The following is a 26,759-nucleotide window of genomic DNA, read 5'->3' as shown; positions in this document are numbered from 1 at the left end:
CTCTTCCCTGCAGCAAACCTTGGGCAGAAAGCAAGGCATTGCTGTGTCATAGCAGGGGAACAAATTTGGGATCATTATCCTTTGTATCAGGATCCAGGCAGGATTACTCCTATAGCCAACAATTTGGTCTATCAGCTAGTGCATGAATACCTCTGTTAGGCTCCAGCTTCATTGGTAAGGCCAAATGAGTAAACTGGACTTAGAGACAAAGGATTTATGCATCCATGGTAAGCCCACAGTTGGGGATGTACTCAGTGCTAGTCATTGGGGAACTGGGCCAGCTTCTGTTCTGCCTCAGTCCTCACTGGGTGCACAGCAGGTGCAGAAGGCAAAGCAGGGTTCAGCAGGCACCAGGGATGCTGTCTGAACACCTGAATTCATTTCTTTTTTTTTTTTTTTTTTTTTCTTTTAGACATTTAAGGTTTTGCTCTTGATCGGGCTCTTGTGTTCTGAATTCTGTTCTGACATTTTTGGTATCCCAGCCCTAAAAGAAGCAACTGTGCCTGCTGGATGCACAGCAGGGTGAGAGCAGGCTGTGTTTCCAGGGATGCACAGATGAACCAAAGTGGGGTTAGCCTAGAAGATGGGGAAACTTCCTCCTGATTCCGTGATGCTGCTTTTTGGCTTTTAAAATTAAACATGAGGGATACTAAAAATGTCAACACGTGTGACACAGATCTCAGAATTACAAAACCACCAAGGTTGGAAAAGGCCTTCAATCATCCAGTCCAACCATCCACCTATCACCAATAGTACTCATTAAACCATATCCCTCAACACAAAATCCAAATGTTCCTTGAACACCTCCAGCATTCAAGGTTGTCCACCTTGTCGGTGACTCCACCCTCTCTCTGGGCAGCCCCTCATCTCTTTGATGGTGAGCCCTGAAATACCCCTAGATGGGTGGGGAAAGGAGCAAAGCAAGCACGGTGAGTGCTTCCGCACAATTTGGGGGTGATCTTTTGGGTGGTAAGGCTGAAAGGAAGCATTGGGAACACGGCGGTGAGTTTTAATGTATGAGCAAGTGGGGAAAAGGAGGGGTGGGAGGGTGGGAAGGCAACAAGAGGGGAAACGAAAAACGGGGGAAGGGAGAGGGAAGGAAAAAAACATTCGAACGGAAAAAATGCTTTAGAGGGTGGGACCCAAAGGGACTCCGCCGCTCGGGAGGGGGCGGGCAGGGGGCGGCCCTTCCCTGCTCTCCCTCCCTCTCTCCCTCCCCGCCACCGCCTAGCTTGGCCTCAGACTGGGAGCTGCCGCCGCCGAAGCCGCCATGGGGGTAGAGGGCTGCACCAAGTGTATCAAATACCTGCTCTTCGTCTTCAACTTCATCTTCTGGGTGAGCCCCAGCGCGGTGGGGGTGGTTGGGCTGCGCGCTCTGCTAGAGCCGGGGTTTTTCCATTCCTTCTGCCCCCCCCTTCCTCCACCAACCAGCCCCCATGTCGAGCTTTGCACCCTGCTATCAGGGCTTTGGTCGGCGGGGCGCGGGGAACATTTATCCTTTGCTATTTTTTTTGCGTGCAAACGCAGCTTTATTTATTTCTGTATTTATTCATACGGCACGTCTATATATACTCGCGCAGATGGATGTATTTTTGCGTCTGTGGATCTTCGCACAAGGGCGGGGGTTCGGCTCGCTGTCTTCTTTCCGCGCACCCCGTGCGGTGTTTCGGTTGCCGAGGGCTGGATAGGGTGAGCCCCCCCGTGCGGAGGGGATGCGTAAAGCAGGGGAGGCTGGGGCTGTTGCTGCCCCTCGCAGCCCTGGCAGCGCTGGAGCGGGCTGGGGTAGAGCTGGGCGCTGCCTCTGGGAACTTAGTGGAGCCGGCGGATATTCCCAGGGTGTCGCTGAGGTTTTGCTTTCCTGAGAAAGTTTCTCATGGAATAATTCGTCTGCCTGGGCATGGTGGTGGCAGTGGGTCCTCCTGCTGGGGGAGGAAGGTCACCATTTGCGTTCCTGCCCGTTTTTCCCAATTCTGGGTCAGACGCTGACGCGTCAGGGAGCGGTGGAGACGCTCCCCAATCCAGCCTGCCTTGAGACTGTGCTTTGCCTTTCTTCTCACATAGCAGTGACTGAGGAAGGCTGACAAGCGGTGACGACAGCGGGATTAATTGATATCCGATGCTGTGCCAGCTGCAGGATAAGTTGGGACCGTCCTCCTCCTTCTCTAGGCAGCAGAACAGGGCTGCGCCTCCCTGGGCTGTTTCCCCACGAGGTTCAGTGCCTATCCGGGGGTTTTGCTTCCCTCCTGTTCCTAGCTTCCTGCCATTCTTGTTGCAGAAGTGTGGATGCAGAAAGGAAGGGTCCCGTGGGGACAGGAAGGATACAGGAGGTCCCTGTGCTGCTGCTGCTCTTGGGCAGGCTCTCTTACTCATTCTGTATACCTAACTCTCAGTAAACCATCCTTTCACTTAGAAGGGGAATGCCACATCCATTTTCCTTCCCTTTATGGCTTCTGGTGCCTGCTTCCCAAAGCGCTGCCCAGGGTTTGCCAGCCAGCAGTTGCTTCCCGGGGCTGCCTCCTCCACCAATGTTTTTCACGAACCTGACAGGCTCTGGGGCGGTAAACAACAGGTCTGATGGCTTTCAGACCCTTCTAGTTTTCCATAAGCAGGAGTCGAGGGGGATTGTAAGGTTTAGCACCTCATCAATGCGGTGAGGAGCAAGCCTCCCACAGATGGTGGGAGGAGATGTTTTGGTCACTACCCCGTCGTGAAGACCTGTGATAGTTTTATGTTCCGAGGGAGGAAGCAGCGCTGAAGTGCTCATTGCAGGGTGTCTGGGTTGTTGGCAAGGCAGCTGTGTGGGTGTCCCAGCCCTTGGGAGATGTGGGATGAGGGGCTTGGGGCGGTGTTGGTGCCAGCTGCTTGGTATGTGAGGGCTGTGGGACTGCTCTGTTGCTTGTTGTATGCTTGGCGCTGAGTCGAAAACAAGCTTGAGGCAGAACTGGGAGCTTGGCAGGCACCGGGGCTTGGCCGCATGCTGAAAAGCAGCTCACTCCGGGGGAGGAAAGGAAGTAATTCTAAGCCTTAGTTGTGTTAACAAGTAAGAAAGAAGCTGATAACTTTTTGAAGTGGCCCCGTTGTTCTGCTGGGGCGTAAATAAACGGACACCTCCGTAGCAGCGCGGGGGCATATCAAAGCCGCCGTGTTGGGAAGCAGAAGTAAAATGTTGCTTCAGCACCAGTCGCCCTGGGCGCCTTGGCAGCCTCATCTGCCTGAGATTTCTCCTTTTGGAAACTTCTTTACCTTGTGCTTGCGCTTTAGGAAGAACCAGGCTGTTTTGGTGGCTGGGGCAAGCAGCTGGGCCAGGATGTCTGTCAGTGAGCTTACATAGGATTCCGTGCACGTCGCTGGTGTGTGCTGCCGGGTACTGGGAAGGAGAGTCCTGAGGCTGCTGAGAGCTTTCTGAAGCTCCAGTAGACCTGTTGCACCTCCAGCAGAGTTGTGCTGGGTTGTAGCATGATGATAGCTTGCAGGCATCACTAGGGTGGTGGAAGAGGACAAGGGCAGCTCTGGAAGAGCCTCACCCCACTGACATTCTGTCAAGGATAATAAGGAAAAGCTTACAAGCTTGGCCTGAAACCTTGGTAGAAATACTTGAACCCTGCTTCTGTTTTTTCTTGCATGCCTGAATTAGGCAGTATACTTGTGATATTTGAGAGCCACGGGGAGCGGTGACTTTTGGGAGATGGCCAGCTGTCCGCGAAGGGTGCTGGGTTATTGAGTGGCTGTGGAGTGAGCTGCCAAGCTCAGGCCCTGAGGCGTCGCTGGTGGAAGGGCCTCAGCACAGTCCAGGTTGGGGCTGGCACGTTGGGCTGGAGCCACTTTTATATACCCTGAGACGCCAAAGGAGGCCTAATAGGTCTTTTGAAATGTGATTAAATATAAGCAGGGAGGAATCAGCCTGCTCTCACCCAGCCTATCAGCTGACATCTCCAGCCCAGCACACTGCCACCTGCTCCAGTGAGGGGTCTGGTCCAAAGAGCTCACCTCTGGCATGGTGGTGACCAGTTGACGGTTGGACTAGCTCATCTTAGTGGTCTTTTCCAACCTCAATGATTCTATGATTCAGTCCTCCCTTCTATGCTACACGTAGCTATTTTCTCCTACGCATGCTGAGCATGGGTGGGGATGAAAAGGAGGAGCACAGGGGGAACGTGAAAGACCATGCATTATAAACACAGGTGAAGTTGCTGAGTATTCTCTTAACAATTCTGGGGAAATTCTGCTGGTCATCTGCCAGCCTGCAAAGCACATACGCAGACATTTGGTGACGCTGAGGAAGGTGGCAAGCCTGCACTTCCTCAGCCCTCGGTGGTGGCCCAGTGGGGTCTGTCGTGCTCCAGGACTCGTTCCCCTCATCATAATAGCAAGGATTTAAATGAGGTTTAAAACAGGGGATGGAAACCCAGTGGGAGAGATGGAGGTTGGTGCAGTGCACGGCTCAAACACTCTGCTCAGAAGCAGCCTGGCAGGTTCGTAGAAACAGTTTGAGTCTTGTTTGGGTTGCAGCCCCACACGCATGCCTGGACTGGAAATTGCTTAAACAGTGTTAGTCACAGTGTGTCACAGGCTTTTCCAGTGCAGTGGGGTTTATGTTTTGATCCTTGGTCTCCCTGGGAATCACAGTGTTGCAAACACTGAGGACAGAAGGCTTTGCTGGCATCTGGCTGTAGTGACTTGGGGCTCGGTGTAGTTGGGAATGCACAGTGCAGCGTATTTCCACGTGCCTTGGCGGCATCTCGCTGTGATGTTTCTGGGCTATCGTGTGTACACAACCATTCCTGTGAGCCTTCAGTGTCTGCCTGCAGGAGCTCATTGAAACAGTGCTCCATCCCATGGCAGTACCTGCCTTCGCTACCCGAGGAGGGAGCATCACTGCCAGCTGTGTTCCTGTGGCTCATCTGTCAGACACCCTACAGCTCACCTCCTGTGAGAGCGCATACACGCCTTGGGAGTACTTTGATGTTGTGATGGAAAGCGCTGTGTGGGTGTGTGTTATTAAAAAGGGAAAGCTGTTGTATTACCAGTGGAGCTAAACACTGATGTGTGTGGCCAAACTGATTCTAAAGATGTATCTGAAAATGTTTTCCTGTACTGCTGGGGCAATTAACCCTTGCTGATGGGTGCCAGTGCCTGAAGCTGTACCCATGCAGGGAGCATCTCACGGTGTGTCCTCCTCCAGTGAGTGGGGACACAGGGCTCTCACCCTTCCCCTCCTCCTGCTTGGGCTGTGTTTGGCACCCAGCCTACCACTACTCCAGGAGTGTTCCTCTGGGTCTGTTTGGAAGGGCCTCACAATGTTGTTGGGCTGGTAACTATAGGCACCAGCGGAGAACTTGGTCCTGCTCCGCTGCTCTATTAATAGTGGCTGCTGGAAAGTGGCCATGGCTGAGCTGCTCCAGGCACAGCATGGATAAAATGCAGCCTTCCTCCTGTGCATGAAGAAAACGGGCCTTTCTGCTTCATTTTTGCCCCAGTTTCTGAACAGACTTAGCCTGCACGTTTTTAGCCATGTGGCCTCCCCTTTGACCGCCATCAGAGACTGTGATATCAGGAGATGATGGAGAGATCTCATCTCTACTTTCCAGAAGTGTTGTGGCTTGCAAGTGCCTGAGTCAAGTTCAGTAAAGAAGATTTTTAAGTTCTTTGGCTTCCTTCAGTTGAATTGCATCTTCCTTTATCTGATTTAAGTCACTTCCTCTGCTTACATTCAACTCTGATGTAGCAATTAATTCCTGGCTGCTTGCATGGTGAGCTGCTTCAGCTTTGGTGAGTTGCTTCATCCTTCCATGCCCTCACTCCCTATGGCCCAAACTGAGCAGGAGGGCCAGCCATGTCCATGGGAAGCTGCACTGTTAAAAATACAGCATTGTGAAATACCGGCACTGACATAACCCTTCTTTTCCTTGGGGCCAGACTGCAGGATGTCTGTTACACTTTGGTCAAGGAGCCCCATAGCCACGGCTTCTTCTTTCTCCTCCTCCTCCCTGCCAGGAAAATTATTGGGGAGAGAGGTGGAGATAGGCGGCAGGAGGAAGAAGTGTGGTAACGGCAGAAAAAGAGAGTGGTACACATCCTCATGTGCACAAGCATCATCTTGTATAGGGATTCCCCATGTTCATGGCAAGAGGAGTAATGTGCCTTATGCTCTTAAAGCATGGGTGTTTGCTTCTTTATCATGATAAAGTGATGCCCCATCTCTTGGATTTTGTGTCTCAGGAGGCTGCCATTCCCCCCTGTGCCAGCCAGCAGCCTCAGACACCGTCTTAGGCAGGCAGGATCCAGCTAGAAAAGTCTGGCTGACTGAGGCAGAAGCAATAAATCTCAGGAAGCTGGAAAAGAGAAGCAAAGAGGAAACAGCAGAACTACCGTGGTCGGCTCTTCTGTGCCAGTACACTGTGCCCTTTGGGGTATAAAGCCTGGGATCAGCTCCTTGTGCCTTTACAGAGGGGCAGGAGGAGGGTGGAGGAGGTGTTATTTGGCTTTGTGTTTTCTTCTGAGGTTTTTCTAGATTTTTAATATTATTTGTAAAATAAAGGCAGGCAAAGGCACAAGCACAGGGGGGTATTAGAGGAACTGTCAGTTAGAAGGGTTGTGAAACCACATCTAAGAGAAATGTAGCACGAGCGTTGCTGAAATTGAAGCTTTTACTATCGCTCCCATTAGAGCAGTCCCCAAAAACACAAATCGGGGCTGTGCTGGGTTTGTGTTTGCAATGAGTCTCAGAGACTTTATGGTCTGAACAGCATGACAAGGAAAAAGGAATTCAATAGCCTGCATGAGCTGATGGATACCTACAGGAAAAATAAGGGAAATCTAGGCAATGAGGCTATGCAACTTGGAGACCAGGAAGGCACCCAGGGAAACTGGGGTTCTCCAAGTGCTGCTGCAATGTAAATGCTCACGTCCCAGCGGACACAGGGTTACTCCAACACACCAGCAGGGTTTTCTCCCTCTTGTTTTCATTCCTTTGGAAAGATGCTGTTGTTGCATTCTGTGCTGCTTGGTGGTAGAAGGATGTATGATTTTCATGGAAAAAGTTACTCAGCGTAGCCTAAATCCTGTTTTCATTAGTGAGTGAATGTTGTTTGCTCTTAAGAAATGCAGCTGCTGTTGGATTGAAACTTCCAGCTGAAGGTTCTTGGTGCTCTGTTTAAAAAATGCTTTTCTTTCTGGGCTGTTCTCTAATTGGAAAAAAACCCAACACGTTATTCTGCTGGAACCTGAGTTTCTGCAGCAGTCCAGTGCTCTATTTCCCCTTCCGTGCTCTCCTTCCTCTCTTCTTGTTTCCTTCCCCACTGAATCCCAAGCGTGGCTGAGTTCTTTGCCCCATTCAAGAGATGGGTTGTTTGCAATGGCATCCATGAATCTGAGGACTGCCCCTTCCTTCCCAGAGGATAAGTGGACACAGGCTTTGTTATGTTCTCAGACAATAAGCAAGCAATGTCAGGCTCAATGTGGGGCGATGCCGCTGGCTGCCTTATTTAGAGCCCAGCTGGGGCACTGGCTGCCTTCGTGGCACATCCATAGCCAGGGCTGGGAGAGCCACACTGGAGGGAGCCTGCAAGCAGGGAGGTAGCACTGATCACTGGGGACAAGTGCTAAAGGTGGTCGCTGTGGAGAGCAAAGCTTTTCTCCTTGCTCTCCTGCATTGCCCACAAGGTGAAGGTAGGGAGCCCTTATGCCAGGAGCCACGAGGTCAGCTTGCCCAGGGAGTTCTGTACAGGCTGTGTGCTCGCCCAAGCTGTGGGAGCACCCCAATGAAACAGAGTTTTGGTTGGGATTTGCAGGAGTCAGCAAGGGAGAAACTCACTTTCTGGCTTAAGGAGGAGCAAGACTGGCTTGAATGCAAGGAGCCTTTTTTGGAAACTTAAGTCCACGTGCATTTGGTTGAGCACTGCTGCACTTGCACAGCTGAGGACTTTGCACTTTTCCTAAGCAAAATCTCTATTTTCATATTGTCAAATGTGACCCTCGTGCTTGCACCTGACCTGCCTCAGACCCTAATGAAAAACACTGTGTGTCCACTTCTGTAGTTTTCAGGAGTTATCTTCCAGTTTTGTACATGGGCTCTTTTTTAAGATGAGCGGCTTTGGGAGTTTCAAACACTCAGATGGGCATTTAAGCAGATGTTTCCAGCAACTGATCTGAAATTCCATCCTTTCTCTGATGCTTTTTTAAGTGAAAGGGGACTGCCATGGATAGCACGGTGAATCCTGCTGGAAGTCCACTCTGCCAGGAAGAAATAACAGGACATTAAAGCTACCTGCAGGTCATTATCATGCTCCTGCCTTGGTGTTTAGGTCCGGCCATGGGTAACATGTGGCTCTGCTCTCTCTGCAGCTGGCCGGGGGCATCATCCTCGGAGTGGCTCTGTGGCTCCGCCATGACTCGCAGACCACCAACATCCTCTACCTGCAGCTGGGTGACAAGCAGGCTCCCAACACCTTCTATGTCGGTAAGTAGTGCTGGGATGGAGGCAGAAGGGAGGGCTTGAGATACATGCTGCTGTCCTGATATTCTCTGTACTGCCCTGCTTTGTGGTGATCATTCATGGGTTGCACAGGTGGAGTGAAGACTGGTCCTTCCAGAACTCCTCAGATCAGTGACACGGAAAGTATGTGTCTGTATATCAGGGGAAGGCGGAGGTCTGAGTTTGTTCCTCTTCTCGTCTGTAGCTGAAAGTGTTTACATTCCATCTACGCATCAAGTGGTGTATCAGAGAATCACAGAATGGCTTGAGTTGGAAGGGACCTTAAAGTCCACCCAATTCCAACCCCTGCCATGGGCAGGGCTGCCCTCCACCAGCTCAGGCTGCCCAGGGCCCCATCCAGCCTGGCCTGGAGCACCTCCAGGGATCCACAGCTTCTCTGGGCAGCTGTGCCAATGCCTCACCACCCTCTGAGGAAAGAATTTCTCCTCACCTAAATCTCTTTTAGTTTAAAACCATGCCCAAGCCCTTCTGCCCAGCTGTGCATGACTGCCAGAGATGCTCCTGCTGTCAGCAGCAGTGGGTTTTGCCCCCTCCTGCCTTGTACCCAGAGCTGTATTTAAAGTATTTCCCCTTTGTATGTTTTACATTAATAATAATAATAATAAAAAAAAAAAGTTAAACATTTTCCTTTCCAGGAGCTGATCCAAACACCTCCTTTCTTTGGAGGCCAAATGGATGTGTCCCAAAAGACACTTCTCCAAAACCTATGAGCATCCTTTGCTCTTTGGCTTGTTTACATTCACTTTCTGTCCTTGCCCTTTGCTGTTTGGGTGCGGGTGGGGAGTGCACAACAGCAGCAAGCCAAAACCCCCCCAGCCCCACTGGCTCCCAGTGCTGCAAGCAGCCCGGCCACACGGCTCCTGCTCTGTTTAAAGTTATAGTCAGCAACACTCTGCCTGGATTCCTTCTGGTGGCTGTAATTTCCATGCAGTAATAATAGCAAAGCGTTTCTTTCAGCTGCTGTCTCTCTTAGCCAGCCCTCTTCAGCCTGAAGTCTGGGATTCTGTTTTTCTCCTTTTACTCCTCTTTTTCCCCCCAACAACTGGCATGCCCTCCCCTCCCCTTCTCCCCCCTCCTTTCTCCTGGCCATCCAACAACCACACAGTGTTCCTGCCTTGGAGACTTCTCCCTTGAGCCCAGGACTGGTCTCTAGATATGTATTTTTCCCTTTCAAGCTGCTTTTTAGTGGCTTCCAGGGCCTGTAGGGAGGCTGTAATGCTGGGCAGGCCTTGCTGTGGGATGGGGAGCACAATGGAACAGTCAACAGGGGCAAACATGCACAGTGGGGGTTTGTATCCGGGAGAGGGAGTGGTGCTTTGCTGCCTCCTGGCTTTTCTGCTGGGTCCAGAAAGAAAAAGCTGTCCAAAAAGAAAGAGCTGTTTTGTAAAAGTTGTTATAGCCACATGTGTGTTGTGAGAGGAAAAAACAGTGCTGCATGCGGGGCTGGGCAGCAATGGAGAAATGAGAGGAGGAGGATGTGGGGAGCAAGGCATGATGCTTATCTATCTTCAGCCTGCGTCAGGGTTTCATGTCTCCCCAGAAATAAGGCAGAAGCAAAGCAGCTTGCCACCACAGCCTTCTCCCCCTGCAGGTCCCCTCCTGGAGAGCTCACGCTGCAACAAGGGGCACAGCAGCTGGTTTGGGGCTTCCAAGAGCCAGCGAGACTGGGGATGGGGATCTCTGGGGTGCTTCGTGCTTTTGAGACTGTAGAGGAAACTGCTTGCTCTCCTTCCAAGGTTATGGTTTTACAGTGTGCAATTTCCGAGGTGATTTGACTTGCTAAGGGGCTCTGCTGGCACTGGTGAGTTATTTTTGCCTAACAGAGGAAGCCTGGGCATGCTTCTACATACACATCAGCTGTGAGCTCGCAAGTGTAAGTCACCATACAGAGAGGCAGCGTGAGCCAGCAGTGGGAGCTGGGTGCCTCACAGCCCTCCCTGCTGGCAGCTGTTCTGAGAGAGCAGCTGGGTTTCCTCCTGCTCTTCCTCTCTCTCCCTTTTAGTTGTGGATTTCAATCAAAAACCTGTCGTGAAATATGCTGTTAGCTGGTCAGCAACCAGCCTTTACAGTAGCTCGCAGCGTTGACAAACTGAATGCTAACAACTGGCTAACCATTTCCTAGATATCTAGTGACCCCCTGCATAAAGAACCATCTTCTTTTTCAAAAGAGCAGTGCTGTGAGAGCCTCGCTGCTGGCTCCTCTCAGCATTCCAAACTGGGCAGTGGGTACCCAGCTGTTCCCAACTGGGATGGAGCAGCACGACCCACGGCTTTCATTGTCTTACCCCTGGGCCTCGGGCCAAGCACAGAGCCGTGCAGACTTGGGTGTAGTTTTCCATGCGGCATTGGGTGTAGGAAGAGGGCTGAGTTTGCTGCTGTTTAGTTTTCCCTCTGACTTTTCACTTTTTGTCAGTGGTTCCTCTGCCGTTTCCTTCCCAGAACAGCAGCACCGGCTCTCTTTGGGAGAGTGTAGGGTTTCGGGCAGGCACACAGTAACGATTTAAATTTGGACACGGAGTCTGTTGCTGCCACTCCCTTTCTTTCCCCTTCTCTGCTGTCCTGCAGTGTATTGCTGCCCAAATAGAAAACATATCATCACTTTTCTATGTTTGGGCTTTTTCCCCTAGCGACGAGGCTGATAAAGATGGCAGTTCTGGCTCTGGCTCCCCCGCATCTGCATGTGATCATGATGCGATACCATTGCTGGCATCCTCTCTGCAGCCTGGGCTTCGTACAGCACCTTCAGGAGACTTTGCTGGCCTCAGAGGCTCTGATGCTCACGTTAAAGCTTATTTAGCAGCTGTGCAGGAGTGGTCAGGACACCTGAGCTTCCCTGGGTTTACCTGCTGGCCTTCCGACATGTAGGAGCGCTCATGGCCATGGGTTCCAGTTGTGGCCAAGCCATTATGTCACAGGGCTGCATATCTTGGGTGCAGGCTGTCATGGAAAGACCCAGGGAGCCCCAAAGTCCCAATTTCTGCGTCCTTGTGCTCTGCTCCTTCAGGCCCTGATGTGTGGCTGACTGGCAGAGATGTGAGCGGTGGCCAAGCTCCCACACCCAGCAGTAGAAAACAGGGCTTACATTTGGCATTGAAGCAGAGTGAGCAGAGTGGGTGATTGCTAAATTAACTTGTACATGGTTTGTTGTTTGTTTATTTTTTTCTCAGTTGGAAGTGTGCGTATTTTTCTCTATTGGAAATAAACCTATTTATAGGTAAGGATAATTTAATTATCTAGTCTCTTAAAAGAAGAAAAGGCTGTGGTTTGTAGGTCCTCAACTTGCCAATAATCACTGACAGATCAACTCCTTCAATAGTGGTAGAATTTTTCTTAAAATAACAGATATAGTGCACAACACGTTGTCAATAGTTCCCTCTAAGTGTTTGGCTTATACCATTTCTTTAACAATGAAAATAATGACCTTTCTGTATTTTTAGCTCAGAATCAGTTTCTATTAAAAAAGCAACTTACACTTAATTGTAACCCAACATACCTTCATAGTGATTAGCTCCCGAGGATCATTTACTCTGCAAGCTAAAATTGGTTCTGACTTAAGGCCACTTCCCTGCTGGCTTAGTAAATCTTGACTTAAAGTTGGTGGCAGTGAGTTATTTTGGGTTCAGATCTACCCGAGTGCAAAACAACTTGTGTCATTGCGTATTCGAGTTAGGCTCAGAAGGCAGCCTCGTTGCCTCTAACATGCAGCCTGCTCGTGCTCCCTGTTTGTGCACTGAAGTCAAGGGAAGCTCTAAAACTCCCTGGGCTTTGTGGATGCTGGAGACATGCAGCAGTCCTCCTCCAAGCTGCATACTGACTTTTGAGACCCAAGGTCTCTGTCATATGATTCTATGACCCAACATTTCCCAGACAGGCAGAACAGAAGAAATCTGGTTGTGTCATCTCTTCCTGTGGGGTCAGTTTGCGTATGGGTGTGTACACATGTGGATGTTTGTTGGGTTTCTCCACACATTCCCTTTGTTTTTGTAAAGGAAGGTGAACCCCTTTCCTTTTCCTCGTGTTCTCCCACGCAAAGGCAGTGTCTCCACATGCGTGACGTGTGGCCCCAGAGGGCTTTCCATGCTATGCGACAGGGTTACTCCATCTGGAAGGCATTAGCAGCTATGGAGCAGCAGCATTTCTCTTAGGAAAAGGGCTGGAGGGAAAGGAAGGGGCTTCCCAGCTGTCATCTCCCAGCACTCTCTCTATTTTTTGGCGCCTCTCACACCATTTCCAGGAAAGCACTGTTGGTCCTGCTTGCACTGTGAGATGGGATACAGGCTCCTGGGGCTGGGGGGGACCTGCTGGGCTGATTCCATGAGTAAGTGGATAAAAATATCCCAGCGCAGCCTCCCCTCATCCAGCCCAACTTGGAGGGACTTCCCACGCCCTGCCTCTGTCTCACCCTCAGCTTGAAAGGAAGCGGACCAGGGTCAGGACTTGTTGGCTATGGAGACAGCTTTCTCCAGGACTTGTCCTCCCCACCTCCAAGCATTGGTGCCAGCCTTCCCTGTTTGGCGGCTGCAGCCCTGCCAGTCTCATTGGTGGCTTGCACAAGCCTTGCATTCTCCTCCCTGGGAGCCGCTCTGGCGGGAGGATGAGAACAAAAATCTCTTTTTCCCTCCCCACAAAGGCTCCGCAAGCCCTGGCCTGGCAGCCTAGGGCAGGAGGAGAGCATCGTGAGGGGGGCAAGGCTTGGAGAGCCGCCCAGCTTTCCTGGGAAGAATGGTGCGATGCTGGGGAGATTTCTTTTTGCTTTTTTTTTTTTTTTTTTCCTTTTCTTTTCTTTTGGAAACATTGCCATGGTGACCTGAGGGGAAGAGACTGGCTTCCATTAGCTTAATGAGTTAAAGCTGCTGAGAGAGAAGAGAGAGAATGGGGGGAGGTAGGTGGGAGCTGCTTGGGAATGCCCCTGCCTGGAGCCTTGCACAAGGGGAGGGCTGTCTTGTCCTGCTCCTCATTTCGCAAGGACACTGCTGGGCTCGTTCCTTCTTTTATTTTTTGAGGTTTTCTTTTTAATTTATTATTATTTCTTCTCTGTTTTTTCTATTGTTTTTTCTTTTTTCCTTCCTTCTCAGCAGAGGGAGGGTATGGGTTTTAGAACACTGTGGGTGCCAGCAATGTGACCACAGTGCTGGAGCAAGCAATGACATCTAGTGCTTCCCACCCGTGCTCCCAACACTTAGCATCCTGGATCCTACCTGCAGTGGGAAGCTTTTTCAGTCCAGGACGGGCTTACAGACATTGATTCCCTTCTCTGAAGCTGGAATCAGGAGGAGGCTTGGGCAAGGGGAAGCCCAGTCAGGTGCTTAGAGGAACAGTGTGTCATTCAGGATGGGATGACAGGTGCCTTGCTCACTGACACCAAGCCCACACTGGCTGTCATCGCTGCAGGCTGCCGGGAATGAGAACTAAGACGTGTCAGGCTGCTTTCTGAGAAATGGGCTGGGCTGTTCCAGACCTGCCATGAGCAGCCCTCCCGCTGCCTGGCACCCAGGCAAACACCAGGCACCAGCTCCTTTCCCTCAGGGGAAGGGTTGGGTGTGGGAAAACGTGATCCAGAGCATACGGCTGGGTGTCTTGGTTGGCTTTTGTTTTCTTTTGCAACCTTCAGTGTGGCATTTCCAAGGAAATTTGTATTGTATGAGACCATATAGTATTGTTATGTATTTTGTAGATGTTTTTGAATAGGCCCCATTGCCTCCCCATAGGCTGCAGTGCTCTTGGTTGTGCCCCACGCTGCAACTGGCCTCTATCCCCAAGCTTTAGAGGGTTTTTGATCTCTCTGTGCTCAGACCCATCTCCCTGTCTTGGCAGCGTGGGACCTGGGGATGATGGTGAGGTAGCTGTCCTTCATGACCCTTAAATGAAGCACAGGAAGGGGCTCTTGTCCCTTCTGTTCTCCCAATGATGTTCTGACAATGCTTGCTCAGCCTGGAAGTTGCCTTCAGTGTTCATTTTGAGGGATATAAGAATACAGCCTTCTATAGCCCTGTGAGGAAGCTGCCTGTTGACTACCTGCAGCATCGAGCTCTGCAGAAGCGCTACATCTGCATTGTTGCCTCCTACTGGGAGGGTCTGTGGGAATGGTGGCTTTTGTGCCATGGTAATGACTTACCCCCTTGTCTGCAGTGGAAGTAGCAGCCAGTGGATCGCGGTGAGGATGTCTGTGTCACCGTGACAGGGACATCCTGCTGGGTCAGCTTGCCATTGTGCCGCTCTTCCCTTGCGCCCGGCTTCCTCCCTCCTGCTGCCTCTAAATATAGCAAGGGAGAGATGTGGGGTCCCAGCAGAGGGGCTGTACTGGGGACACTTCCCTGTCCAGGTGGGCTGGGGTGTTTGCAGGGTAGTGGCTTTTGTTTTAAAAGGGAAGGATCGGGAGCTGAAGTTGACCCTTTCCTGTGGCTATCACATCCATACTGGGGTTTTAAACACATCAAGGTTGTTGTCTATCTGCTTTTTAGAAGGTTTACCTTGGCTTAACTTCACTTGCAGTGAGGTCAGTAAGAGCACTCATGTCACGCACGCCCATTACAAATGGCTCTGGAATGGAAAATAGAACCCATTTACAAAATGGCAGACCCACAATACTTAAGAATATTAGTTAATTAAAATACACCAAACCTATGGACTACGTGAGGAGAAAGCAGTACTTCTGGAGCAGGAGCCAAGTGATGTGTAACTGAGCTGGCAGCACTTGGCCATTGAGAGCACTTGGGTGACCCAGCTCTGGGTTCCTTGGTGAAGGAGCTTTGGTTTCCCAGCGCCCTGTGTCTGGTGTCCCAGCATTGGAATAGTTGAGAAGCAAGTTTGCTGTGAGAGTTTAGAAAACTTCACTGTGGAAGAGCCTCTAAAAAACAAATGCTAGATTGTATTAAATGAGATGCTTAAGCAGTGCTTTTCCCTTAGTTTTGTGGTGGGATAAATATTTGTGTAATGTATAATATAAACAAACCATACGCCCTGTTGCTTGTTTAAAAAGATAACGCTAACTCATCATTTTTATTTCCTCTGCTTAAGTATTTAAAATAGGGTGCCATGGGAATTCCTATACTGCAGCTTTCAGGATGCTGTAGTGCCTTTGTCTTCCCCGCTATGCCCTCTTCCTAACATTGATCAAGCAATTTTGGGGGTGGTTGCTTTTAAAAGGTTCGGTGTTACCTACTTGGAGCACTCTGAGGTCTGACTCTCCCGTGTGCTGTGTGGTTTGCCGGGGTGCAAGCATCCCACTGAACAGTGAGGGTTGGCTCGGGCTGAGGGAATCTCTTGAGCAAAGACACCCCAAAGGTGCTTGCTGACAGTAATAACTTTTATTTTAATGGGAGGAATAGTAGGGTGGAGGTTTGGACCTGAGGATGTCAGTGTTGGTGGAGAAGCAAGCAGTGTGAGATGCAGTGGCTTTGCTGCTGCCATGTCCACCGCTGCCTCTGCTCCTCTGTCTCCCAGCACTCAATTATGCACACCTGTAATGAGCAGCGATGAGCAGCTAACATGCCTGGCCACAGTGAGATGCTCCCACAGATCATCCCATGTTAACATCCTTACCTCTTGCTCTGCTTTGCAGGAATCTACATCCTGATTGCTGTTGGTGCTGTCATGATGTTTGTGGGCTTCCTGGGATGCTACGGCGCAATCCAGGAGTCACAGTGCCTTCTGGGGACGGTAAGGCTTGGTGCTTTGGCTTCTGCCCAGCAATGTGGCATCAAGTGGTCCCTGTGCCACTTCTTCCCTACCCTACATCCCCTGCCGTTTCTCATTTCAATCTTGGTTTGGAGGCTGTTGTGGAGATTCCAGATCTTAATGTTTTTTGCCTGTTAGGAGGACTAGGAAACAGCGAAGGTTTGCCACAATATCTTAGTGAGATTGTCAAGGTAAATCTTGGGAAACCCAGTGCTGCAAAGCTACAGGTGTCCTTGATGTCAGGCAGCAGCTCGGATTCCTGGCACAGTGTGAACTCATTTGCACAAAGTGCAGCCACACCAAAAACTTGTGCCTCCGGAGAGGGACATGCAGGTACTTGCAGCAAGTTCTCACATGCAATTCAGCTTCAGACCAGGTGCCAGGCTTCGTAACATTGCCAGGTAATGGCTGCAAGCCTCAGGGAGGTGCTGGCTGCAAGATGCTACCAGTGTGGAAGACTGTGACCCATGATTGCAGGCCCTGATAGGACAGAAGGAACAAGAGCTTTCTTCCCTTTACTTTGAAGATCACTTACCCCCAGGTTGCTTCTGTATCCACACGGGCTCTAAGGAGGGGGCTCTCATCAGCTTTTATAAAGTACTTTTGTACATTAGTGGATGAGAGCAGGGTTTTGCTGCAGGCTTTATCAGTGCTACCAGGAATAGGAGGAGCCCCTGCGCAAATCTGACAGCAATGGTTGCAGCAAGGTCTGACAGCTTTGGGTTGCTTTTTTTGTTAGCATGAGCGATTACAGAATCTGAATTACCCCTCATACCCTCTTGAAGTTGGAAAGAGGATTAGGAGGGCAGATGGTACCACGTACCTGCAGCCCAATGGGGAAGCTGTCTGCTTTGGCTGAAATTAGCAGCTCGAGCTGCCGGGTGCTGCTTGCATGTGCTCACACTGTGGCCTGCCAGGAAAAGGCTGGAGATGCTTTCTGATGGCCCTTCCTGCTGGCCAGAGCTCCCACTGGGCTCGAAGGACATTTAGGGCAGCATACTTGGGGTGCTCTGCAGGAATGACCCAGAGACCTCCGTCACCCAGCCAGGAGCACCTCCATACGTGCCATGGTATAGAGCTGTACCCACGGTGCTTTGCAGCTGGCGGAACTGTTCCTGCAGAATGCTTGATCCCTTGATCTGGGCTGAACAAGCCACCCCTCCTCAAAGGGTACCACCATGAAAGTGAGCCCTCCCGCTGAGTTCTGTGTGAGCTCTGCAGCACCCCAATTCCAGTCTGATGGATTGACCGCCACAAAATGTTCCTGAGATACAAACAAGGAGGAGGAGGAAGGCTTGGTGTGGTGACAGGGAGGAGTGTGGGAGCTGCAACAACAGGGCGAGGCTGTGGGAAGACATCACTTTTTATATTTATTCAAAAAACTGCAGTAGCTTTGCAGAGCTGAGAATGCCGAGAGCTGGCCGTTAATCATCCCCTGAAGCCCTGCAGCTCCTCAGCAGCCAAAATGTGCTTTTAACCCTGCGCTGGCAACTCCCACCCTGGGGCAGGATGGGAGGACTGGCTGAGAGTTTCTGCAGCAATTGGTTTGGTGATACTGGGGCATCCTTGAGCCTGCTGTCTCTGAGGGGGAGAGGGGCTCTGGTTATCTCTCCTCAGCTGTGCCAGCAGGGAGCTTGGGAATGGAGTAGCATCTGGTAGCTTGTAGGATGATGTGTTTGGGATAAGTGTATGACAGACCTTGCTTGGGTCTCCTCCATCAGAAAACCTGCCATGCACCCCTCCCACCTTATTGCTTCTTCAGCCTGTAGAGCTGTGCTTAAGTGTCCCCCTCCTACTTTGTCTCCACAGTTCTTCACCTGCCTGGTGATCCTGTTTGCCTGTGAGGTTGCAGCTGGAATCTGGGGATTTGTCAACAAAGACCAGGTAAGGCAGTTCCACGTCCTGTGACTGTGGGATGGGGAGGCTGTGCGGGCACAAAGGCCGGGTTGGAAACAGCTCCTGGCTGCCAGCGGTGGGGAGTGAATTTGAGTTTGCATATAATGCATGCCATGGCAGAAGGTTGGGCCTGCTCAGTTCTTACATAGCTCAGGGCTGTGGTTGGAAACACCCTTACACCGAGAGCGTGACTTCACCATAAACTCCCTGGCTAAATGTACTGCTGTGCAGACAGCGTGCAGTTCCCAAGCAAATTCACCTTTGCACATGTTGGTTTGTGAATCCTGAGCAGCTCAAGATGTATGAGTGAAGCAGCAGAGCAAGTTGGAGGCAGGGTAAGGAGGGCTGTGACTGCTGCTCTGCATGCAGGTGGAAAGCTTCAGGATATGGGAGAAACTTAGGATTTGCCCACGTGAAAGCAATGACCGCAGTCGCTCACAATGAATTTCACTGTTTGAAATGGGTGGGGCAGCTGTGTGTTGGCCTTTTCAGCCACGATAAGCAAGCTGCTTGGAAGCCTCTGACAGCTGGCTGTACCCCAGTATTGTGTGATTGCATCTCGTGGGCTGGGAAGGAAAAGATGGGTGCACCATGGGGACACTCAGGAGGACGAGGCAGAAAGTCTGCCTGGGCCAGCACCCTGGGGGACAGCAAGTGCAGCAGGCACGAGATGCCTCCATGGGACCGCAGGCAGTCTGTCTCTGGCCCTGCCATGTTAGTTCTGCTTTAGCTACAGGATCAGGAAGCAATTATTTGTTTTGTTTTGTTTTTTCCATACCTCTGTACCATAATCAGGGAGTACTGCCCTCCAAACCCAACTTTTCGAGTAATTATGAAAAAATGCTGGGATAAGCGATTGATATGGCATTGCTTTTTGCTGCAGTCCCTTTATTTGTGTGCTAATCCATCACATGCTGCAAAAACAGGTGTTCTGGAAAGTGCTTTCCTTTCCCATACTTGCCCATATTTTTTTCTTTTGCCTGTCCTCCTTTCATCGCCCTCCCAAATTATTGGTAAGTGTTGGAGGATAAGCCATGAGGTCAATTTCCCTGAAAATGAATGGGGCTTTTTTTCCTGGTCTTCTTTTTTTCTTGCTTGGCAGAGCAGATGCTGGTGGGTGTGTGCAGTCCACTGGGCCAGCTGGCTGAGCTGGGGCATGGCTGTTAATTCTGCAGCAGCCATTACAGGATGGGGACTTCGTGCCCCATGATAGACAAGGCTTTCTCCATAATAAAAAGGGTCCAAACCTATTAAAACAGCATGTCTGCCTGTAAGTGCTGTCTAGGGGAAGCTGCTGGGTGGGTTTCCTTATTCTCAGGCTGAAAGGAAGTTTTTCTGGTCTTTCTTAGATAGCCAAAGACGTGAAGCAGTTCTACGACCAAGCGTTCCAACAGGCACTCATGGCAGATTCAGACTCGAACAACGGGAAGGCTGTGGTGAGGACTTTCCATGAAACGGTGAGGCTCCAGCTGCACACAGTTGGTCAAGGCAGCTGCTGGGGAATGGGGTCTATTGTGCCACACTGTACTTAAACTGCTCCCCAAGGAGAAAGAGACATTAACTTCACCTGCAGAGCAGGGAGTGAGGACAGCACTGCGTTATTAGTGGTTAGGGTTGAGGTGAAGCAAGTCTGTTCTTGCTAGGCTTTTGCTGCCTGCTTTCCAAGCTCTATGGAAAAAAGAAAAAAAAAAGCTCCTCTGCGTAGGAATTTCCTTGCAGCCAGAGGAAATGAGAATGTGGGAGGAAGGAGGAGAAACTGTGGTCAGGAAAATGGATAGGAAAAGCAGTGTCCAAAGCAGATGATGGTTCATTCAGGCCCTAGCCTGTAAGGCTACCTCTTCTTAAATGCCGAGTAACAGAGCTGCACCTTCTTATATGTTCTGTCCTTCACACTGTGTGAAGAAGTGTGGCCTGAGCTTTAACAAAACTGCTTTTAATTTACCTCAGCACTCTAAATCAAGTAAAACTCAGTGGAAGACAAACGTTGCTCTGAGTGGCTACATTTGAGACTTCCCTCTGCTCAGCAGGAAGTAAATTTCTGGAGAGAGCTGTATTCATTCTCCTCCAGGATATGAGGCCAGACATGTCTGGGATTACTGTAGGAAGCAGCTGCCCTGCATGTGAAGAAAAAAGTTGAATCTGGAAAGTTGTTTCTTCCTCTTGCCTTCCTTCCCTTCCCCCCCCTGCTCCTCACACACATCCAAGATGCCTCCAAAGTCTTGGGTGGCTTTTGAAGATATTTAGTGGTGAGGAGAGGGATTGCTCTCTTCTAACCTGTTTTTTCCTTCTCTTTGCAGTTGGACTGCTGTGGTCCTGATGCTGTGGTTGGAACACTCACTCCTCTGTGGAGAGATGACCTGTGCTCGAAGGACTTCCTGAAAGGCTTGCTGCAGGTAGGACTGGCTACTCTGCCCTTAGCACTGCCACAGAAAGCTGAGGCTTTATTTGGGATCTGGATACAGGGTAGAGCTGTTGTTTATTTGGAGATTGTGTAGAGGGACATCAGGTTCCTGTTGATACTTCCTGTGGTGCTCCTGCTTGAGGAGCTCGCATCCAGTGGGGAGTCCTAGAGCCAGGACCCATAAACATGAGTGGGACAAGGGGAAAGCGGGGACCTCAGAGTGCTTTTTTGGATATCTGGGGAAGGTGGGAGGACAGCAGGTGCTGACCGTGTTGGTTCTCTGCTTCAGGCTGACGCAAGCTGCCACAAAAAGATTGACGAGCTCTTCTCTGGGAAGCTGTACCTGATCGGTATCGCTGCCATCGTGGTTGCTGTCATCATGGTAAGCATCACCACAGTGGGGATGGGAAGTGGGAAGCTGGACCTCCACCCAGCAGACCAGAGCCCTCTGCACCGCAACTGCTCTGGTACACAGCAGGACTGCAGGCTTCGTGCCCCCAATATCTTGTTGGGGTGGGTGCCCAGCCAGTGGGGTGAAGCAGGACCACACACAGGCCCTTCTGGAAAGGTAGGGGGCTGGAGCTCATCCATCCTCACTGCCTCCAATGCTGGTCCTTCCACCTGCTGTGGTGCCTGGCCTCTGGGGTCCTGCAGCAGGAAGGAATCTTCTCCCTGGTGTTCAGTGGCACTCGGGATCTTATCTCAAATAGGCCAGATCTGTGAAGAAATGGCAGCAAAAACATCTCTGCCTTATCTTTGGCATGAGAGTGTTTACTTGGAGGGTGCGGAACATGAGAATGTCTTAATCCCTAGCTTCAAGAGAGGAGAGCTCCTATGTCTTGGGGATCAGCACCTCACTGGTGGCTTTGTGTCTCCTGACAGATCTTCGAAATGATCCTGAGCATGGTGCTGTGCTGCGGCATAAGGAACAGCTCCGTCTACTGAGGCGTGAGAGCGGGGAGGGGAAGGGGGGAGCAGGGCAGACGGCGCTGGAGGGGACCCCAAGTGCCACCAAGTGACCAGGAGACATTTCAACAAAAGACAAAGAAAACAATGTATATAAATACTTCCAATATTACCATACAGTACTTATCATTTTTATTTTGAAGTACTTTTTTTTTTTTTTTTTAAATAAATAAAACTTTCCCGTATCCTTGTGGCTCAGTTAGTTACACATCACTTTTGTGTGATAGGGAAAGCTGCTGTAGCAGATCTAATCCTTCCTCCCCCTTCCCCAGCCCCAAAATTCAGAAATAACAGTGGTGGAGGATGTACAGAAGAGAAGGCTGCAGCCTGTTATCAGAAATCTTTGCCTTGCTTTTTACTATTTCAATACAGACTGTTTTTTTTTATTGTTATTATTATTTTTATATATGCATAGTTTGATGCTGAAGCTGGATTTAGCTTTTTTGGTCATTTGTTTTCTTTTCCTACCATCATCCTAATTCCCAGCATTTCCACACTGTTGTCTGGGAAGGCCAGGAGAGAGGAAGGGGAGCAGACCCAGTTGGCCGGGTGCGATGTGTCCTGGCGAGATGGAGGTGAATGCTCCTCTCAGATCTGTTTGCATCGCTAGGTTATCTCTTACCACAGGTCACACTGACATTTTTTTACTCTCTGAAAGTAGATGATCTTTATAGCTTTTTTTTTTCTTTTTTTTCTTTTTTTTTCTTTTTTTTGTTAGTTTTTCTGTAAGCTCTGACTTTATAAATTGGCTCATTTCCAGCGATCTGTCACGTTAAAGGGTCAGTGGCTGGGGATGAATTGAGTCCCGGTTCTTCTAACAGAACATCCTGAAAACTAAGTTGTTCTATTTCTTTTTTTTTCTTTTTTTAAACCTCGCTGAATGTTTATAGACATAAATTTCTGGAGTGAATCTAGCGTTGTACAGAGCTTTCCAACTGATGCTTAGATACAAATGATATTGGGGGAGGGGGGGGAAAAAAAGCAAGATTTTTTAAAAAAAGAAGAAAAAAAAAAGTCCTTAACCTTAAAAATTCTACATTTACACACTGCAGGGGTTCCCAGCTGTATACATATACGCTTTAAGATTTCATCTTTGCATCACTCTTTTGCTCGGTGAAATTTTCCCTGCTTCAAGTATATTGTGGCACTCTGTAGCATTGCTGGGAAAATTTCATAGCCTGATTTTTGCAAAAGAATTTAAAAAATTGTTTCTCTCTTAAGACCTTTCATTTTCAGTAACAGTACTTAGAGATCAGCTTACCAGAACAAGGGAATTCAGGATTGTTGCACCAGTCAAATACTTTCCTGTGCTCTGGTAAGCGCTGGTTGCCAATTAGGTGTATGTGGCTTCTGTTGTATGCCACTCTTACCTTGTACATAGAGGGGAAGAGTGACCCAGGATCTATGTAATAAAATCAGAGTGTCTCTAAAAAGATGATCTATGTGTATAGTTCTATAGATATATATTTTTAAGCAAAGCTTTTTCCTTAGTCCAAATGGGCACCTGAGCTGGAAATCTTAGCATCTCTCAGCTCTTTGCCACATCGAAGCAGGAAAGGGGAAGATGTAAAACTTGCAGTCGCCTTCCTCACCTCAGGAATATTTCTGTTTCTTTGAGGATTTCACTCTCCCCTTACCTTCAGGTAGTGGGGAGGAGCTCCAAATCAGATGAGGAGAGATAAATGTGGTCAGTATGAGCACCTTGTCTGTGGCACGTGTGTGCCAAAATGGAACAGGAAATTCCTGCAGTGGGGCAAGCTGATCCCTGCAGTGGTTTTTCTCCCCTTTCGCTCACCCCCTTCCCATTCCTGCCTTTTGGTATATAGGGCCTTTAAGAATTATATAGAGGGAGAAAAATATATAAAATTGCTCTAGGTAAGAGGAGGACGTGCTTCAACAGACCTTTGTTTTGAGGGGGTTTGGAGGAGAAAAGATTCAGCCTTAGAAACAGCCTTAAAGCAACACTGCCCTGAATGTCCACTTTGTGCACGTGGAGAATGAGGCTCGGGTTTGCAGTAGGTAACCCCTTCCAGGCTCCCCAGCATAGCTCCTTCAGGTCATCTACTCTGTGGCTATAGATGTATGCATCGGCCAAGCATGTGTGTTTACATATATGTGCATCAGGATTGTCAGCATACAGAATGGATGTGTAACTCGCCGCCTTTTTCGTTGACTGTTGATAAATGTGTATAAATATGCCATTAAGCATTTCAATTCTGTTTTCTTTCCTTGTACCGTGTTTTTGATATTGTTCAGTATTCAGTTGACGCTGTGTAAGTAGCTGCAGCTCTGTTTGAAGATGGACTGGGTCTCCCTGCAGAGAACTCGATGCAGGTCAGGCACGTCCTTGGATGGTGTAGCTTCAGGGATCCGGGCTGTCCCGTGCAGGAGCAACTGGGAGAAAAGCGGTGCTCGCTGAGGGAGTTGGGGCTGTGGGAGCAGAGAGAGCAGCAGGATGTCTGCTCAGACCATGTGCTGCCTCCTGTCCTTGTGGGTGCTGATGGGGATATCACGGGAGGGGCTGAAGGAGTTCTGTGGGGAGAGGGGTGCGCTTTCTTTGGAGTTCAGCTGAGAGTCCCCATGTTCAATTGTACGGTTTGACCCAGAGGGGTTGCAGATGAAATTGTGGGTGATCCATACAAACCCTCCCTCTCCAAAGAAGCATCTTTCTGAAGCAAGAGGCAGCAAGCTGCAAGCCGAGTGAGAGGGAGGAGGGAGGCTGTGGGGAGGAGGTGAGTGAACTGTCCAGGTCTGAGTTCAAAGACCACATGGAAAAGTCAAACAGAGCTGCTGACAGCTCAACTGAATGCTTGGGATTTTTTCATACTGTGGAGCATGCCACAAAGCAGTGTGTTTAACAATTTCTTTTTGCCTTTTTTTTTTTTTTAAAGAAACAAAACAGAAATCAATTTAATAAACATTTCTCATAGTGTGCATAGTGTGATGAACCGCTGCAATTTTACAACCAGTTAACCTTAACACCAGGATGCTTTGTGAACCAGGCTTCAGCAGCGTGGGCTTTAGCAGCCTCAGGGAGGGGGCGGCAGGCTGGGGATGTGGTTGGAATGGAGCTGAAGAGTGAATGGGGTTGCAGCTCCGGGGGAGCTAATGTGTATTGCAGAATGTGTGACTTGAAATTCAGGGTTGGGGTTGTGGTGGCAATGGTATGCATGCCTAAGGGGCTTCTAAAGTGACCTGAAATAGGGAAATAGGCCCCAAAGCCCTCTGCTGCCTTCCATCTTGGGGCTGTTTGTACGGATGGTCTGGTAGAGTCCCTGCAGCTCCCACAGCCTGCTGCTCTGTGCCATCAGAGGAGCAGCGAGGGAGGAGGTCAAGCATGCGATCCAGCAACCACCTTTCTGTCTTGTCCTGGCTTGGACTCCTTGCTGCATTTGAAGCACAGCTGTCCTGCAGCCATCGCCTGTGCTGGTGCAGAGAGGGACAGAGAGCCCTGCTTGCAGCGGCTGCGCCTGTGCTATGAGATCGTGCCCATCTGTTGTTCTTTCACTTGTTTACCTGAATGTTAATGGAGTCGGACATAATGACTTCTGGAAAGAAAGAAAGAAAAAGAAGTGATATTTAAAAACAATTAAAAAAGAAACAAAGCAAACCACTCCCTCGTTAGTGGATTTTTGATGATGTGTTGTCAGATCTTGTTTCTTTCCATTGCGTACCAATTTCTGCCACGTCTTCCAAGGAAACAGGGTTGTCTTGTTCTCGCTTCAAAGCAGGACTCGGGCTGCAGGGAGTGCAGTCCTTAGCTGACCTTCCAGGTGGTTTCCCGTGAGTGTGATGCTGTTTGCTTTGTGCCATAGAACATTTGAACTGTGGTGCTGCTCCACATGGGGATGAAATTATGCCTGCCTTTTTAGAGCTAATGTTACACTGATGTGAATTGCTGTCAGCCTTGAGCTGGTGTTAAACAGGGAGAGAGGCGATAGTGGAAACAAACTGGCAAAGCACAGCACATATCTGGCATCTGGGCTGTATGCCTTGGGACTCAAGCCTGGAAACATAGCTGGGATCCTAAAGCTTGCCCAGCTGAATGCTGTGCCCTGTTGGCACTTCAGGTCTAAGCATTAACACGTGCTTGAAGCAGATCAGTTGTATGTGATGCTTGAGCTGAGATGCTAAGAGAGAAATGGGCAAACCAGGCCCTTTTAAGGTGTTGTTCAGGGAAGGAGCTGGTTGTTCTCAGAGAACAGCGGTCCTGCTGCGTAGGAGCATGTGAGCAGCATGGATAAACCACTGTGCGGGGAAGGGTGGGTGGAAAGCCTGCAGCCCTGTCCTTCTCAGATTACACCAGCAGCCACAGCTTGGCCTTTTTTTGAGAAAAAGTTTCTTATCCAGAGGGTTGAAGGACTTAGAAAGGAAGGGCCAACTCACTGGAGGTGTTACTGGAGACTCCTGATTCCTAGGAATATTAACTTGAAAATCATGTTTTGGAATTTTTTTGGGTTTTTTTTTTTTTTTTTTTTTTGGTCAAGCAATTCTATACTAATTTAGGCTTTACCCAGCAGAATCCTTTTCGTTCATCCTCTGCCCCCACCAACTGTTTTTAAAACAACTCTCTAGAGCATTTCTAATGAGAAGTTTTGGAGGTATTTTTTGCTTTGGGCAGCTCTATTTCCTAAGCCTATTCTGGGCTGTTTGTGTTACCAGTAGAAATGTGTCTAATTGCTTCCTACTAAGAGGGCTGGGACTAGCAGCAAAGGTATAAATTGCTGATGTCCATTCTGTGTTTAGATGTTGTCTGAGCTCTAACTACATTGTGCTGTAGTCCCATGGGGTGTTGGGAGCAGGCAGCTCTCCCATAGAGCTGTTTACAGCAGCGGTTGCTGCAGGGGAAGGCACTCTCCCTCCCTCTCCTCCAGCTGCCAGCTCCACTTGCCTGGCTCAGAGATGAAGGATGTCTCAGTTGCTGCACTCAAATTCCTGATCTGAGCCGCCGCGGCCTTTGCTGGGCGTTAGTGGGTGCTGAAGGGGAAAGGCAAACATAATTAACTGCATGCCAAGTGCTCGATTAAGCGATAGACACAGGCTAGAATCCCCTCATCCCGTATGCACCAAACAGAAGTTAAGAGTGCAGTGTTAATTTCTGTGATGTCTGCCTGACCATTCCTCAGTTTCAGCCTGGGGATCATCACGCTGTCCTGCACAGGGCGGGAGCTCAGCAGGAGGTAGATACACAAAGATGCACTCCGGTGGTGTAAACATTTCAACTGACCTCTAGCAGCTTGCCTGATGCAGGCAGCCCGCTGCTTCCATTTCGGAGCCCAGGGAGCTGGAGAAGAAAGAAAACACCACTCAGCTGCTAAAAATGCT

General features: G+C 49.7%; 1 protein-coding gene across 1 annotated transcript; it reads left to right on the top strand.

Moving 5' to 3' along the window:
* The first annotated feature begins 1,200 nt into the window (after positions 1-1,200).
* On the top strand, positions 1,201-24,321 carry CD81 (CD81 molecule). Its single transcript, XM_048948668.1, has 8 exons — positions 1,201-1,336; positions 8,344-8,458; positions 16,056-16,153; positions 17,981-18,055; positions 19,417-19,524; positions 20,365-20,460; positions 20,758-20,850; positions 21,351-24,321. The coding sequence occupies exons 1-8, from the start codon at positions 1,271-1,273 to the stop codon at positions 21,411-21,413; spliced, it is 714 nt and encodes a 237-aa protein (XP_048804625.1). The 5' UTR covers positions 1,201-1,270; the 3' UTR covers positions 21,414-24,321.
* The last annotated feature ends 2,438 nt before the right edge of the window (positions 24,322-26,759 follow it).

The sequence above is a fragment of the Lagopus muta genome, chromosome 6, assembly GCF_023343835.1.
Source record: "Lagopus muta isolate bLagMut1 chromosome 6, bLagMut1 primary, whole genome shotgun sequence".
NCBI classification, from domain to species: domain Eukaryota; kingdom Metazoa; phylum Chordata; class Aves; order Galliformes; family Phasianidae; genus Lagopus; species Lagopus muta.
Note: the sequence above shows the minus strand (reverse complement) of the source record. Positions and strands in the feature narration are given on the sequence as shown.

Coding starts and splice junctions, on each gene's coding strand:
- CD81 (XM_048948668.1), top strand. CDS start 1,271: ATGGGGGTAGAGGGCTGCACCAAGTGTATCAAATACCTGCTCTTCGTC. Junction 1,337..8,343: donor TCTTCAACTTCATCTTCTGG/GTGAGCCCCAGC, acceptor CTCTCTCTGCAG/CTGGCCGGGGGCATCATCCT. Junction 20,851..21,350: donor TCGTGGTTGCTGTCATCATG/GTAAGCATCACC, acceptor GTCTCCTGACAG/ATCTTCGAAATGATCCTGAG.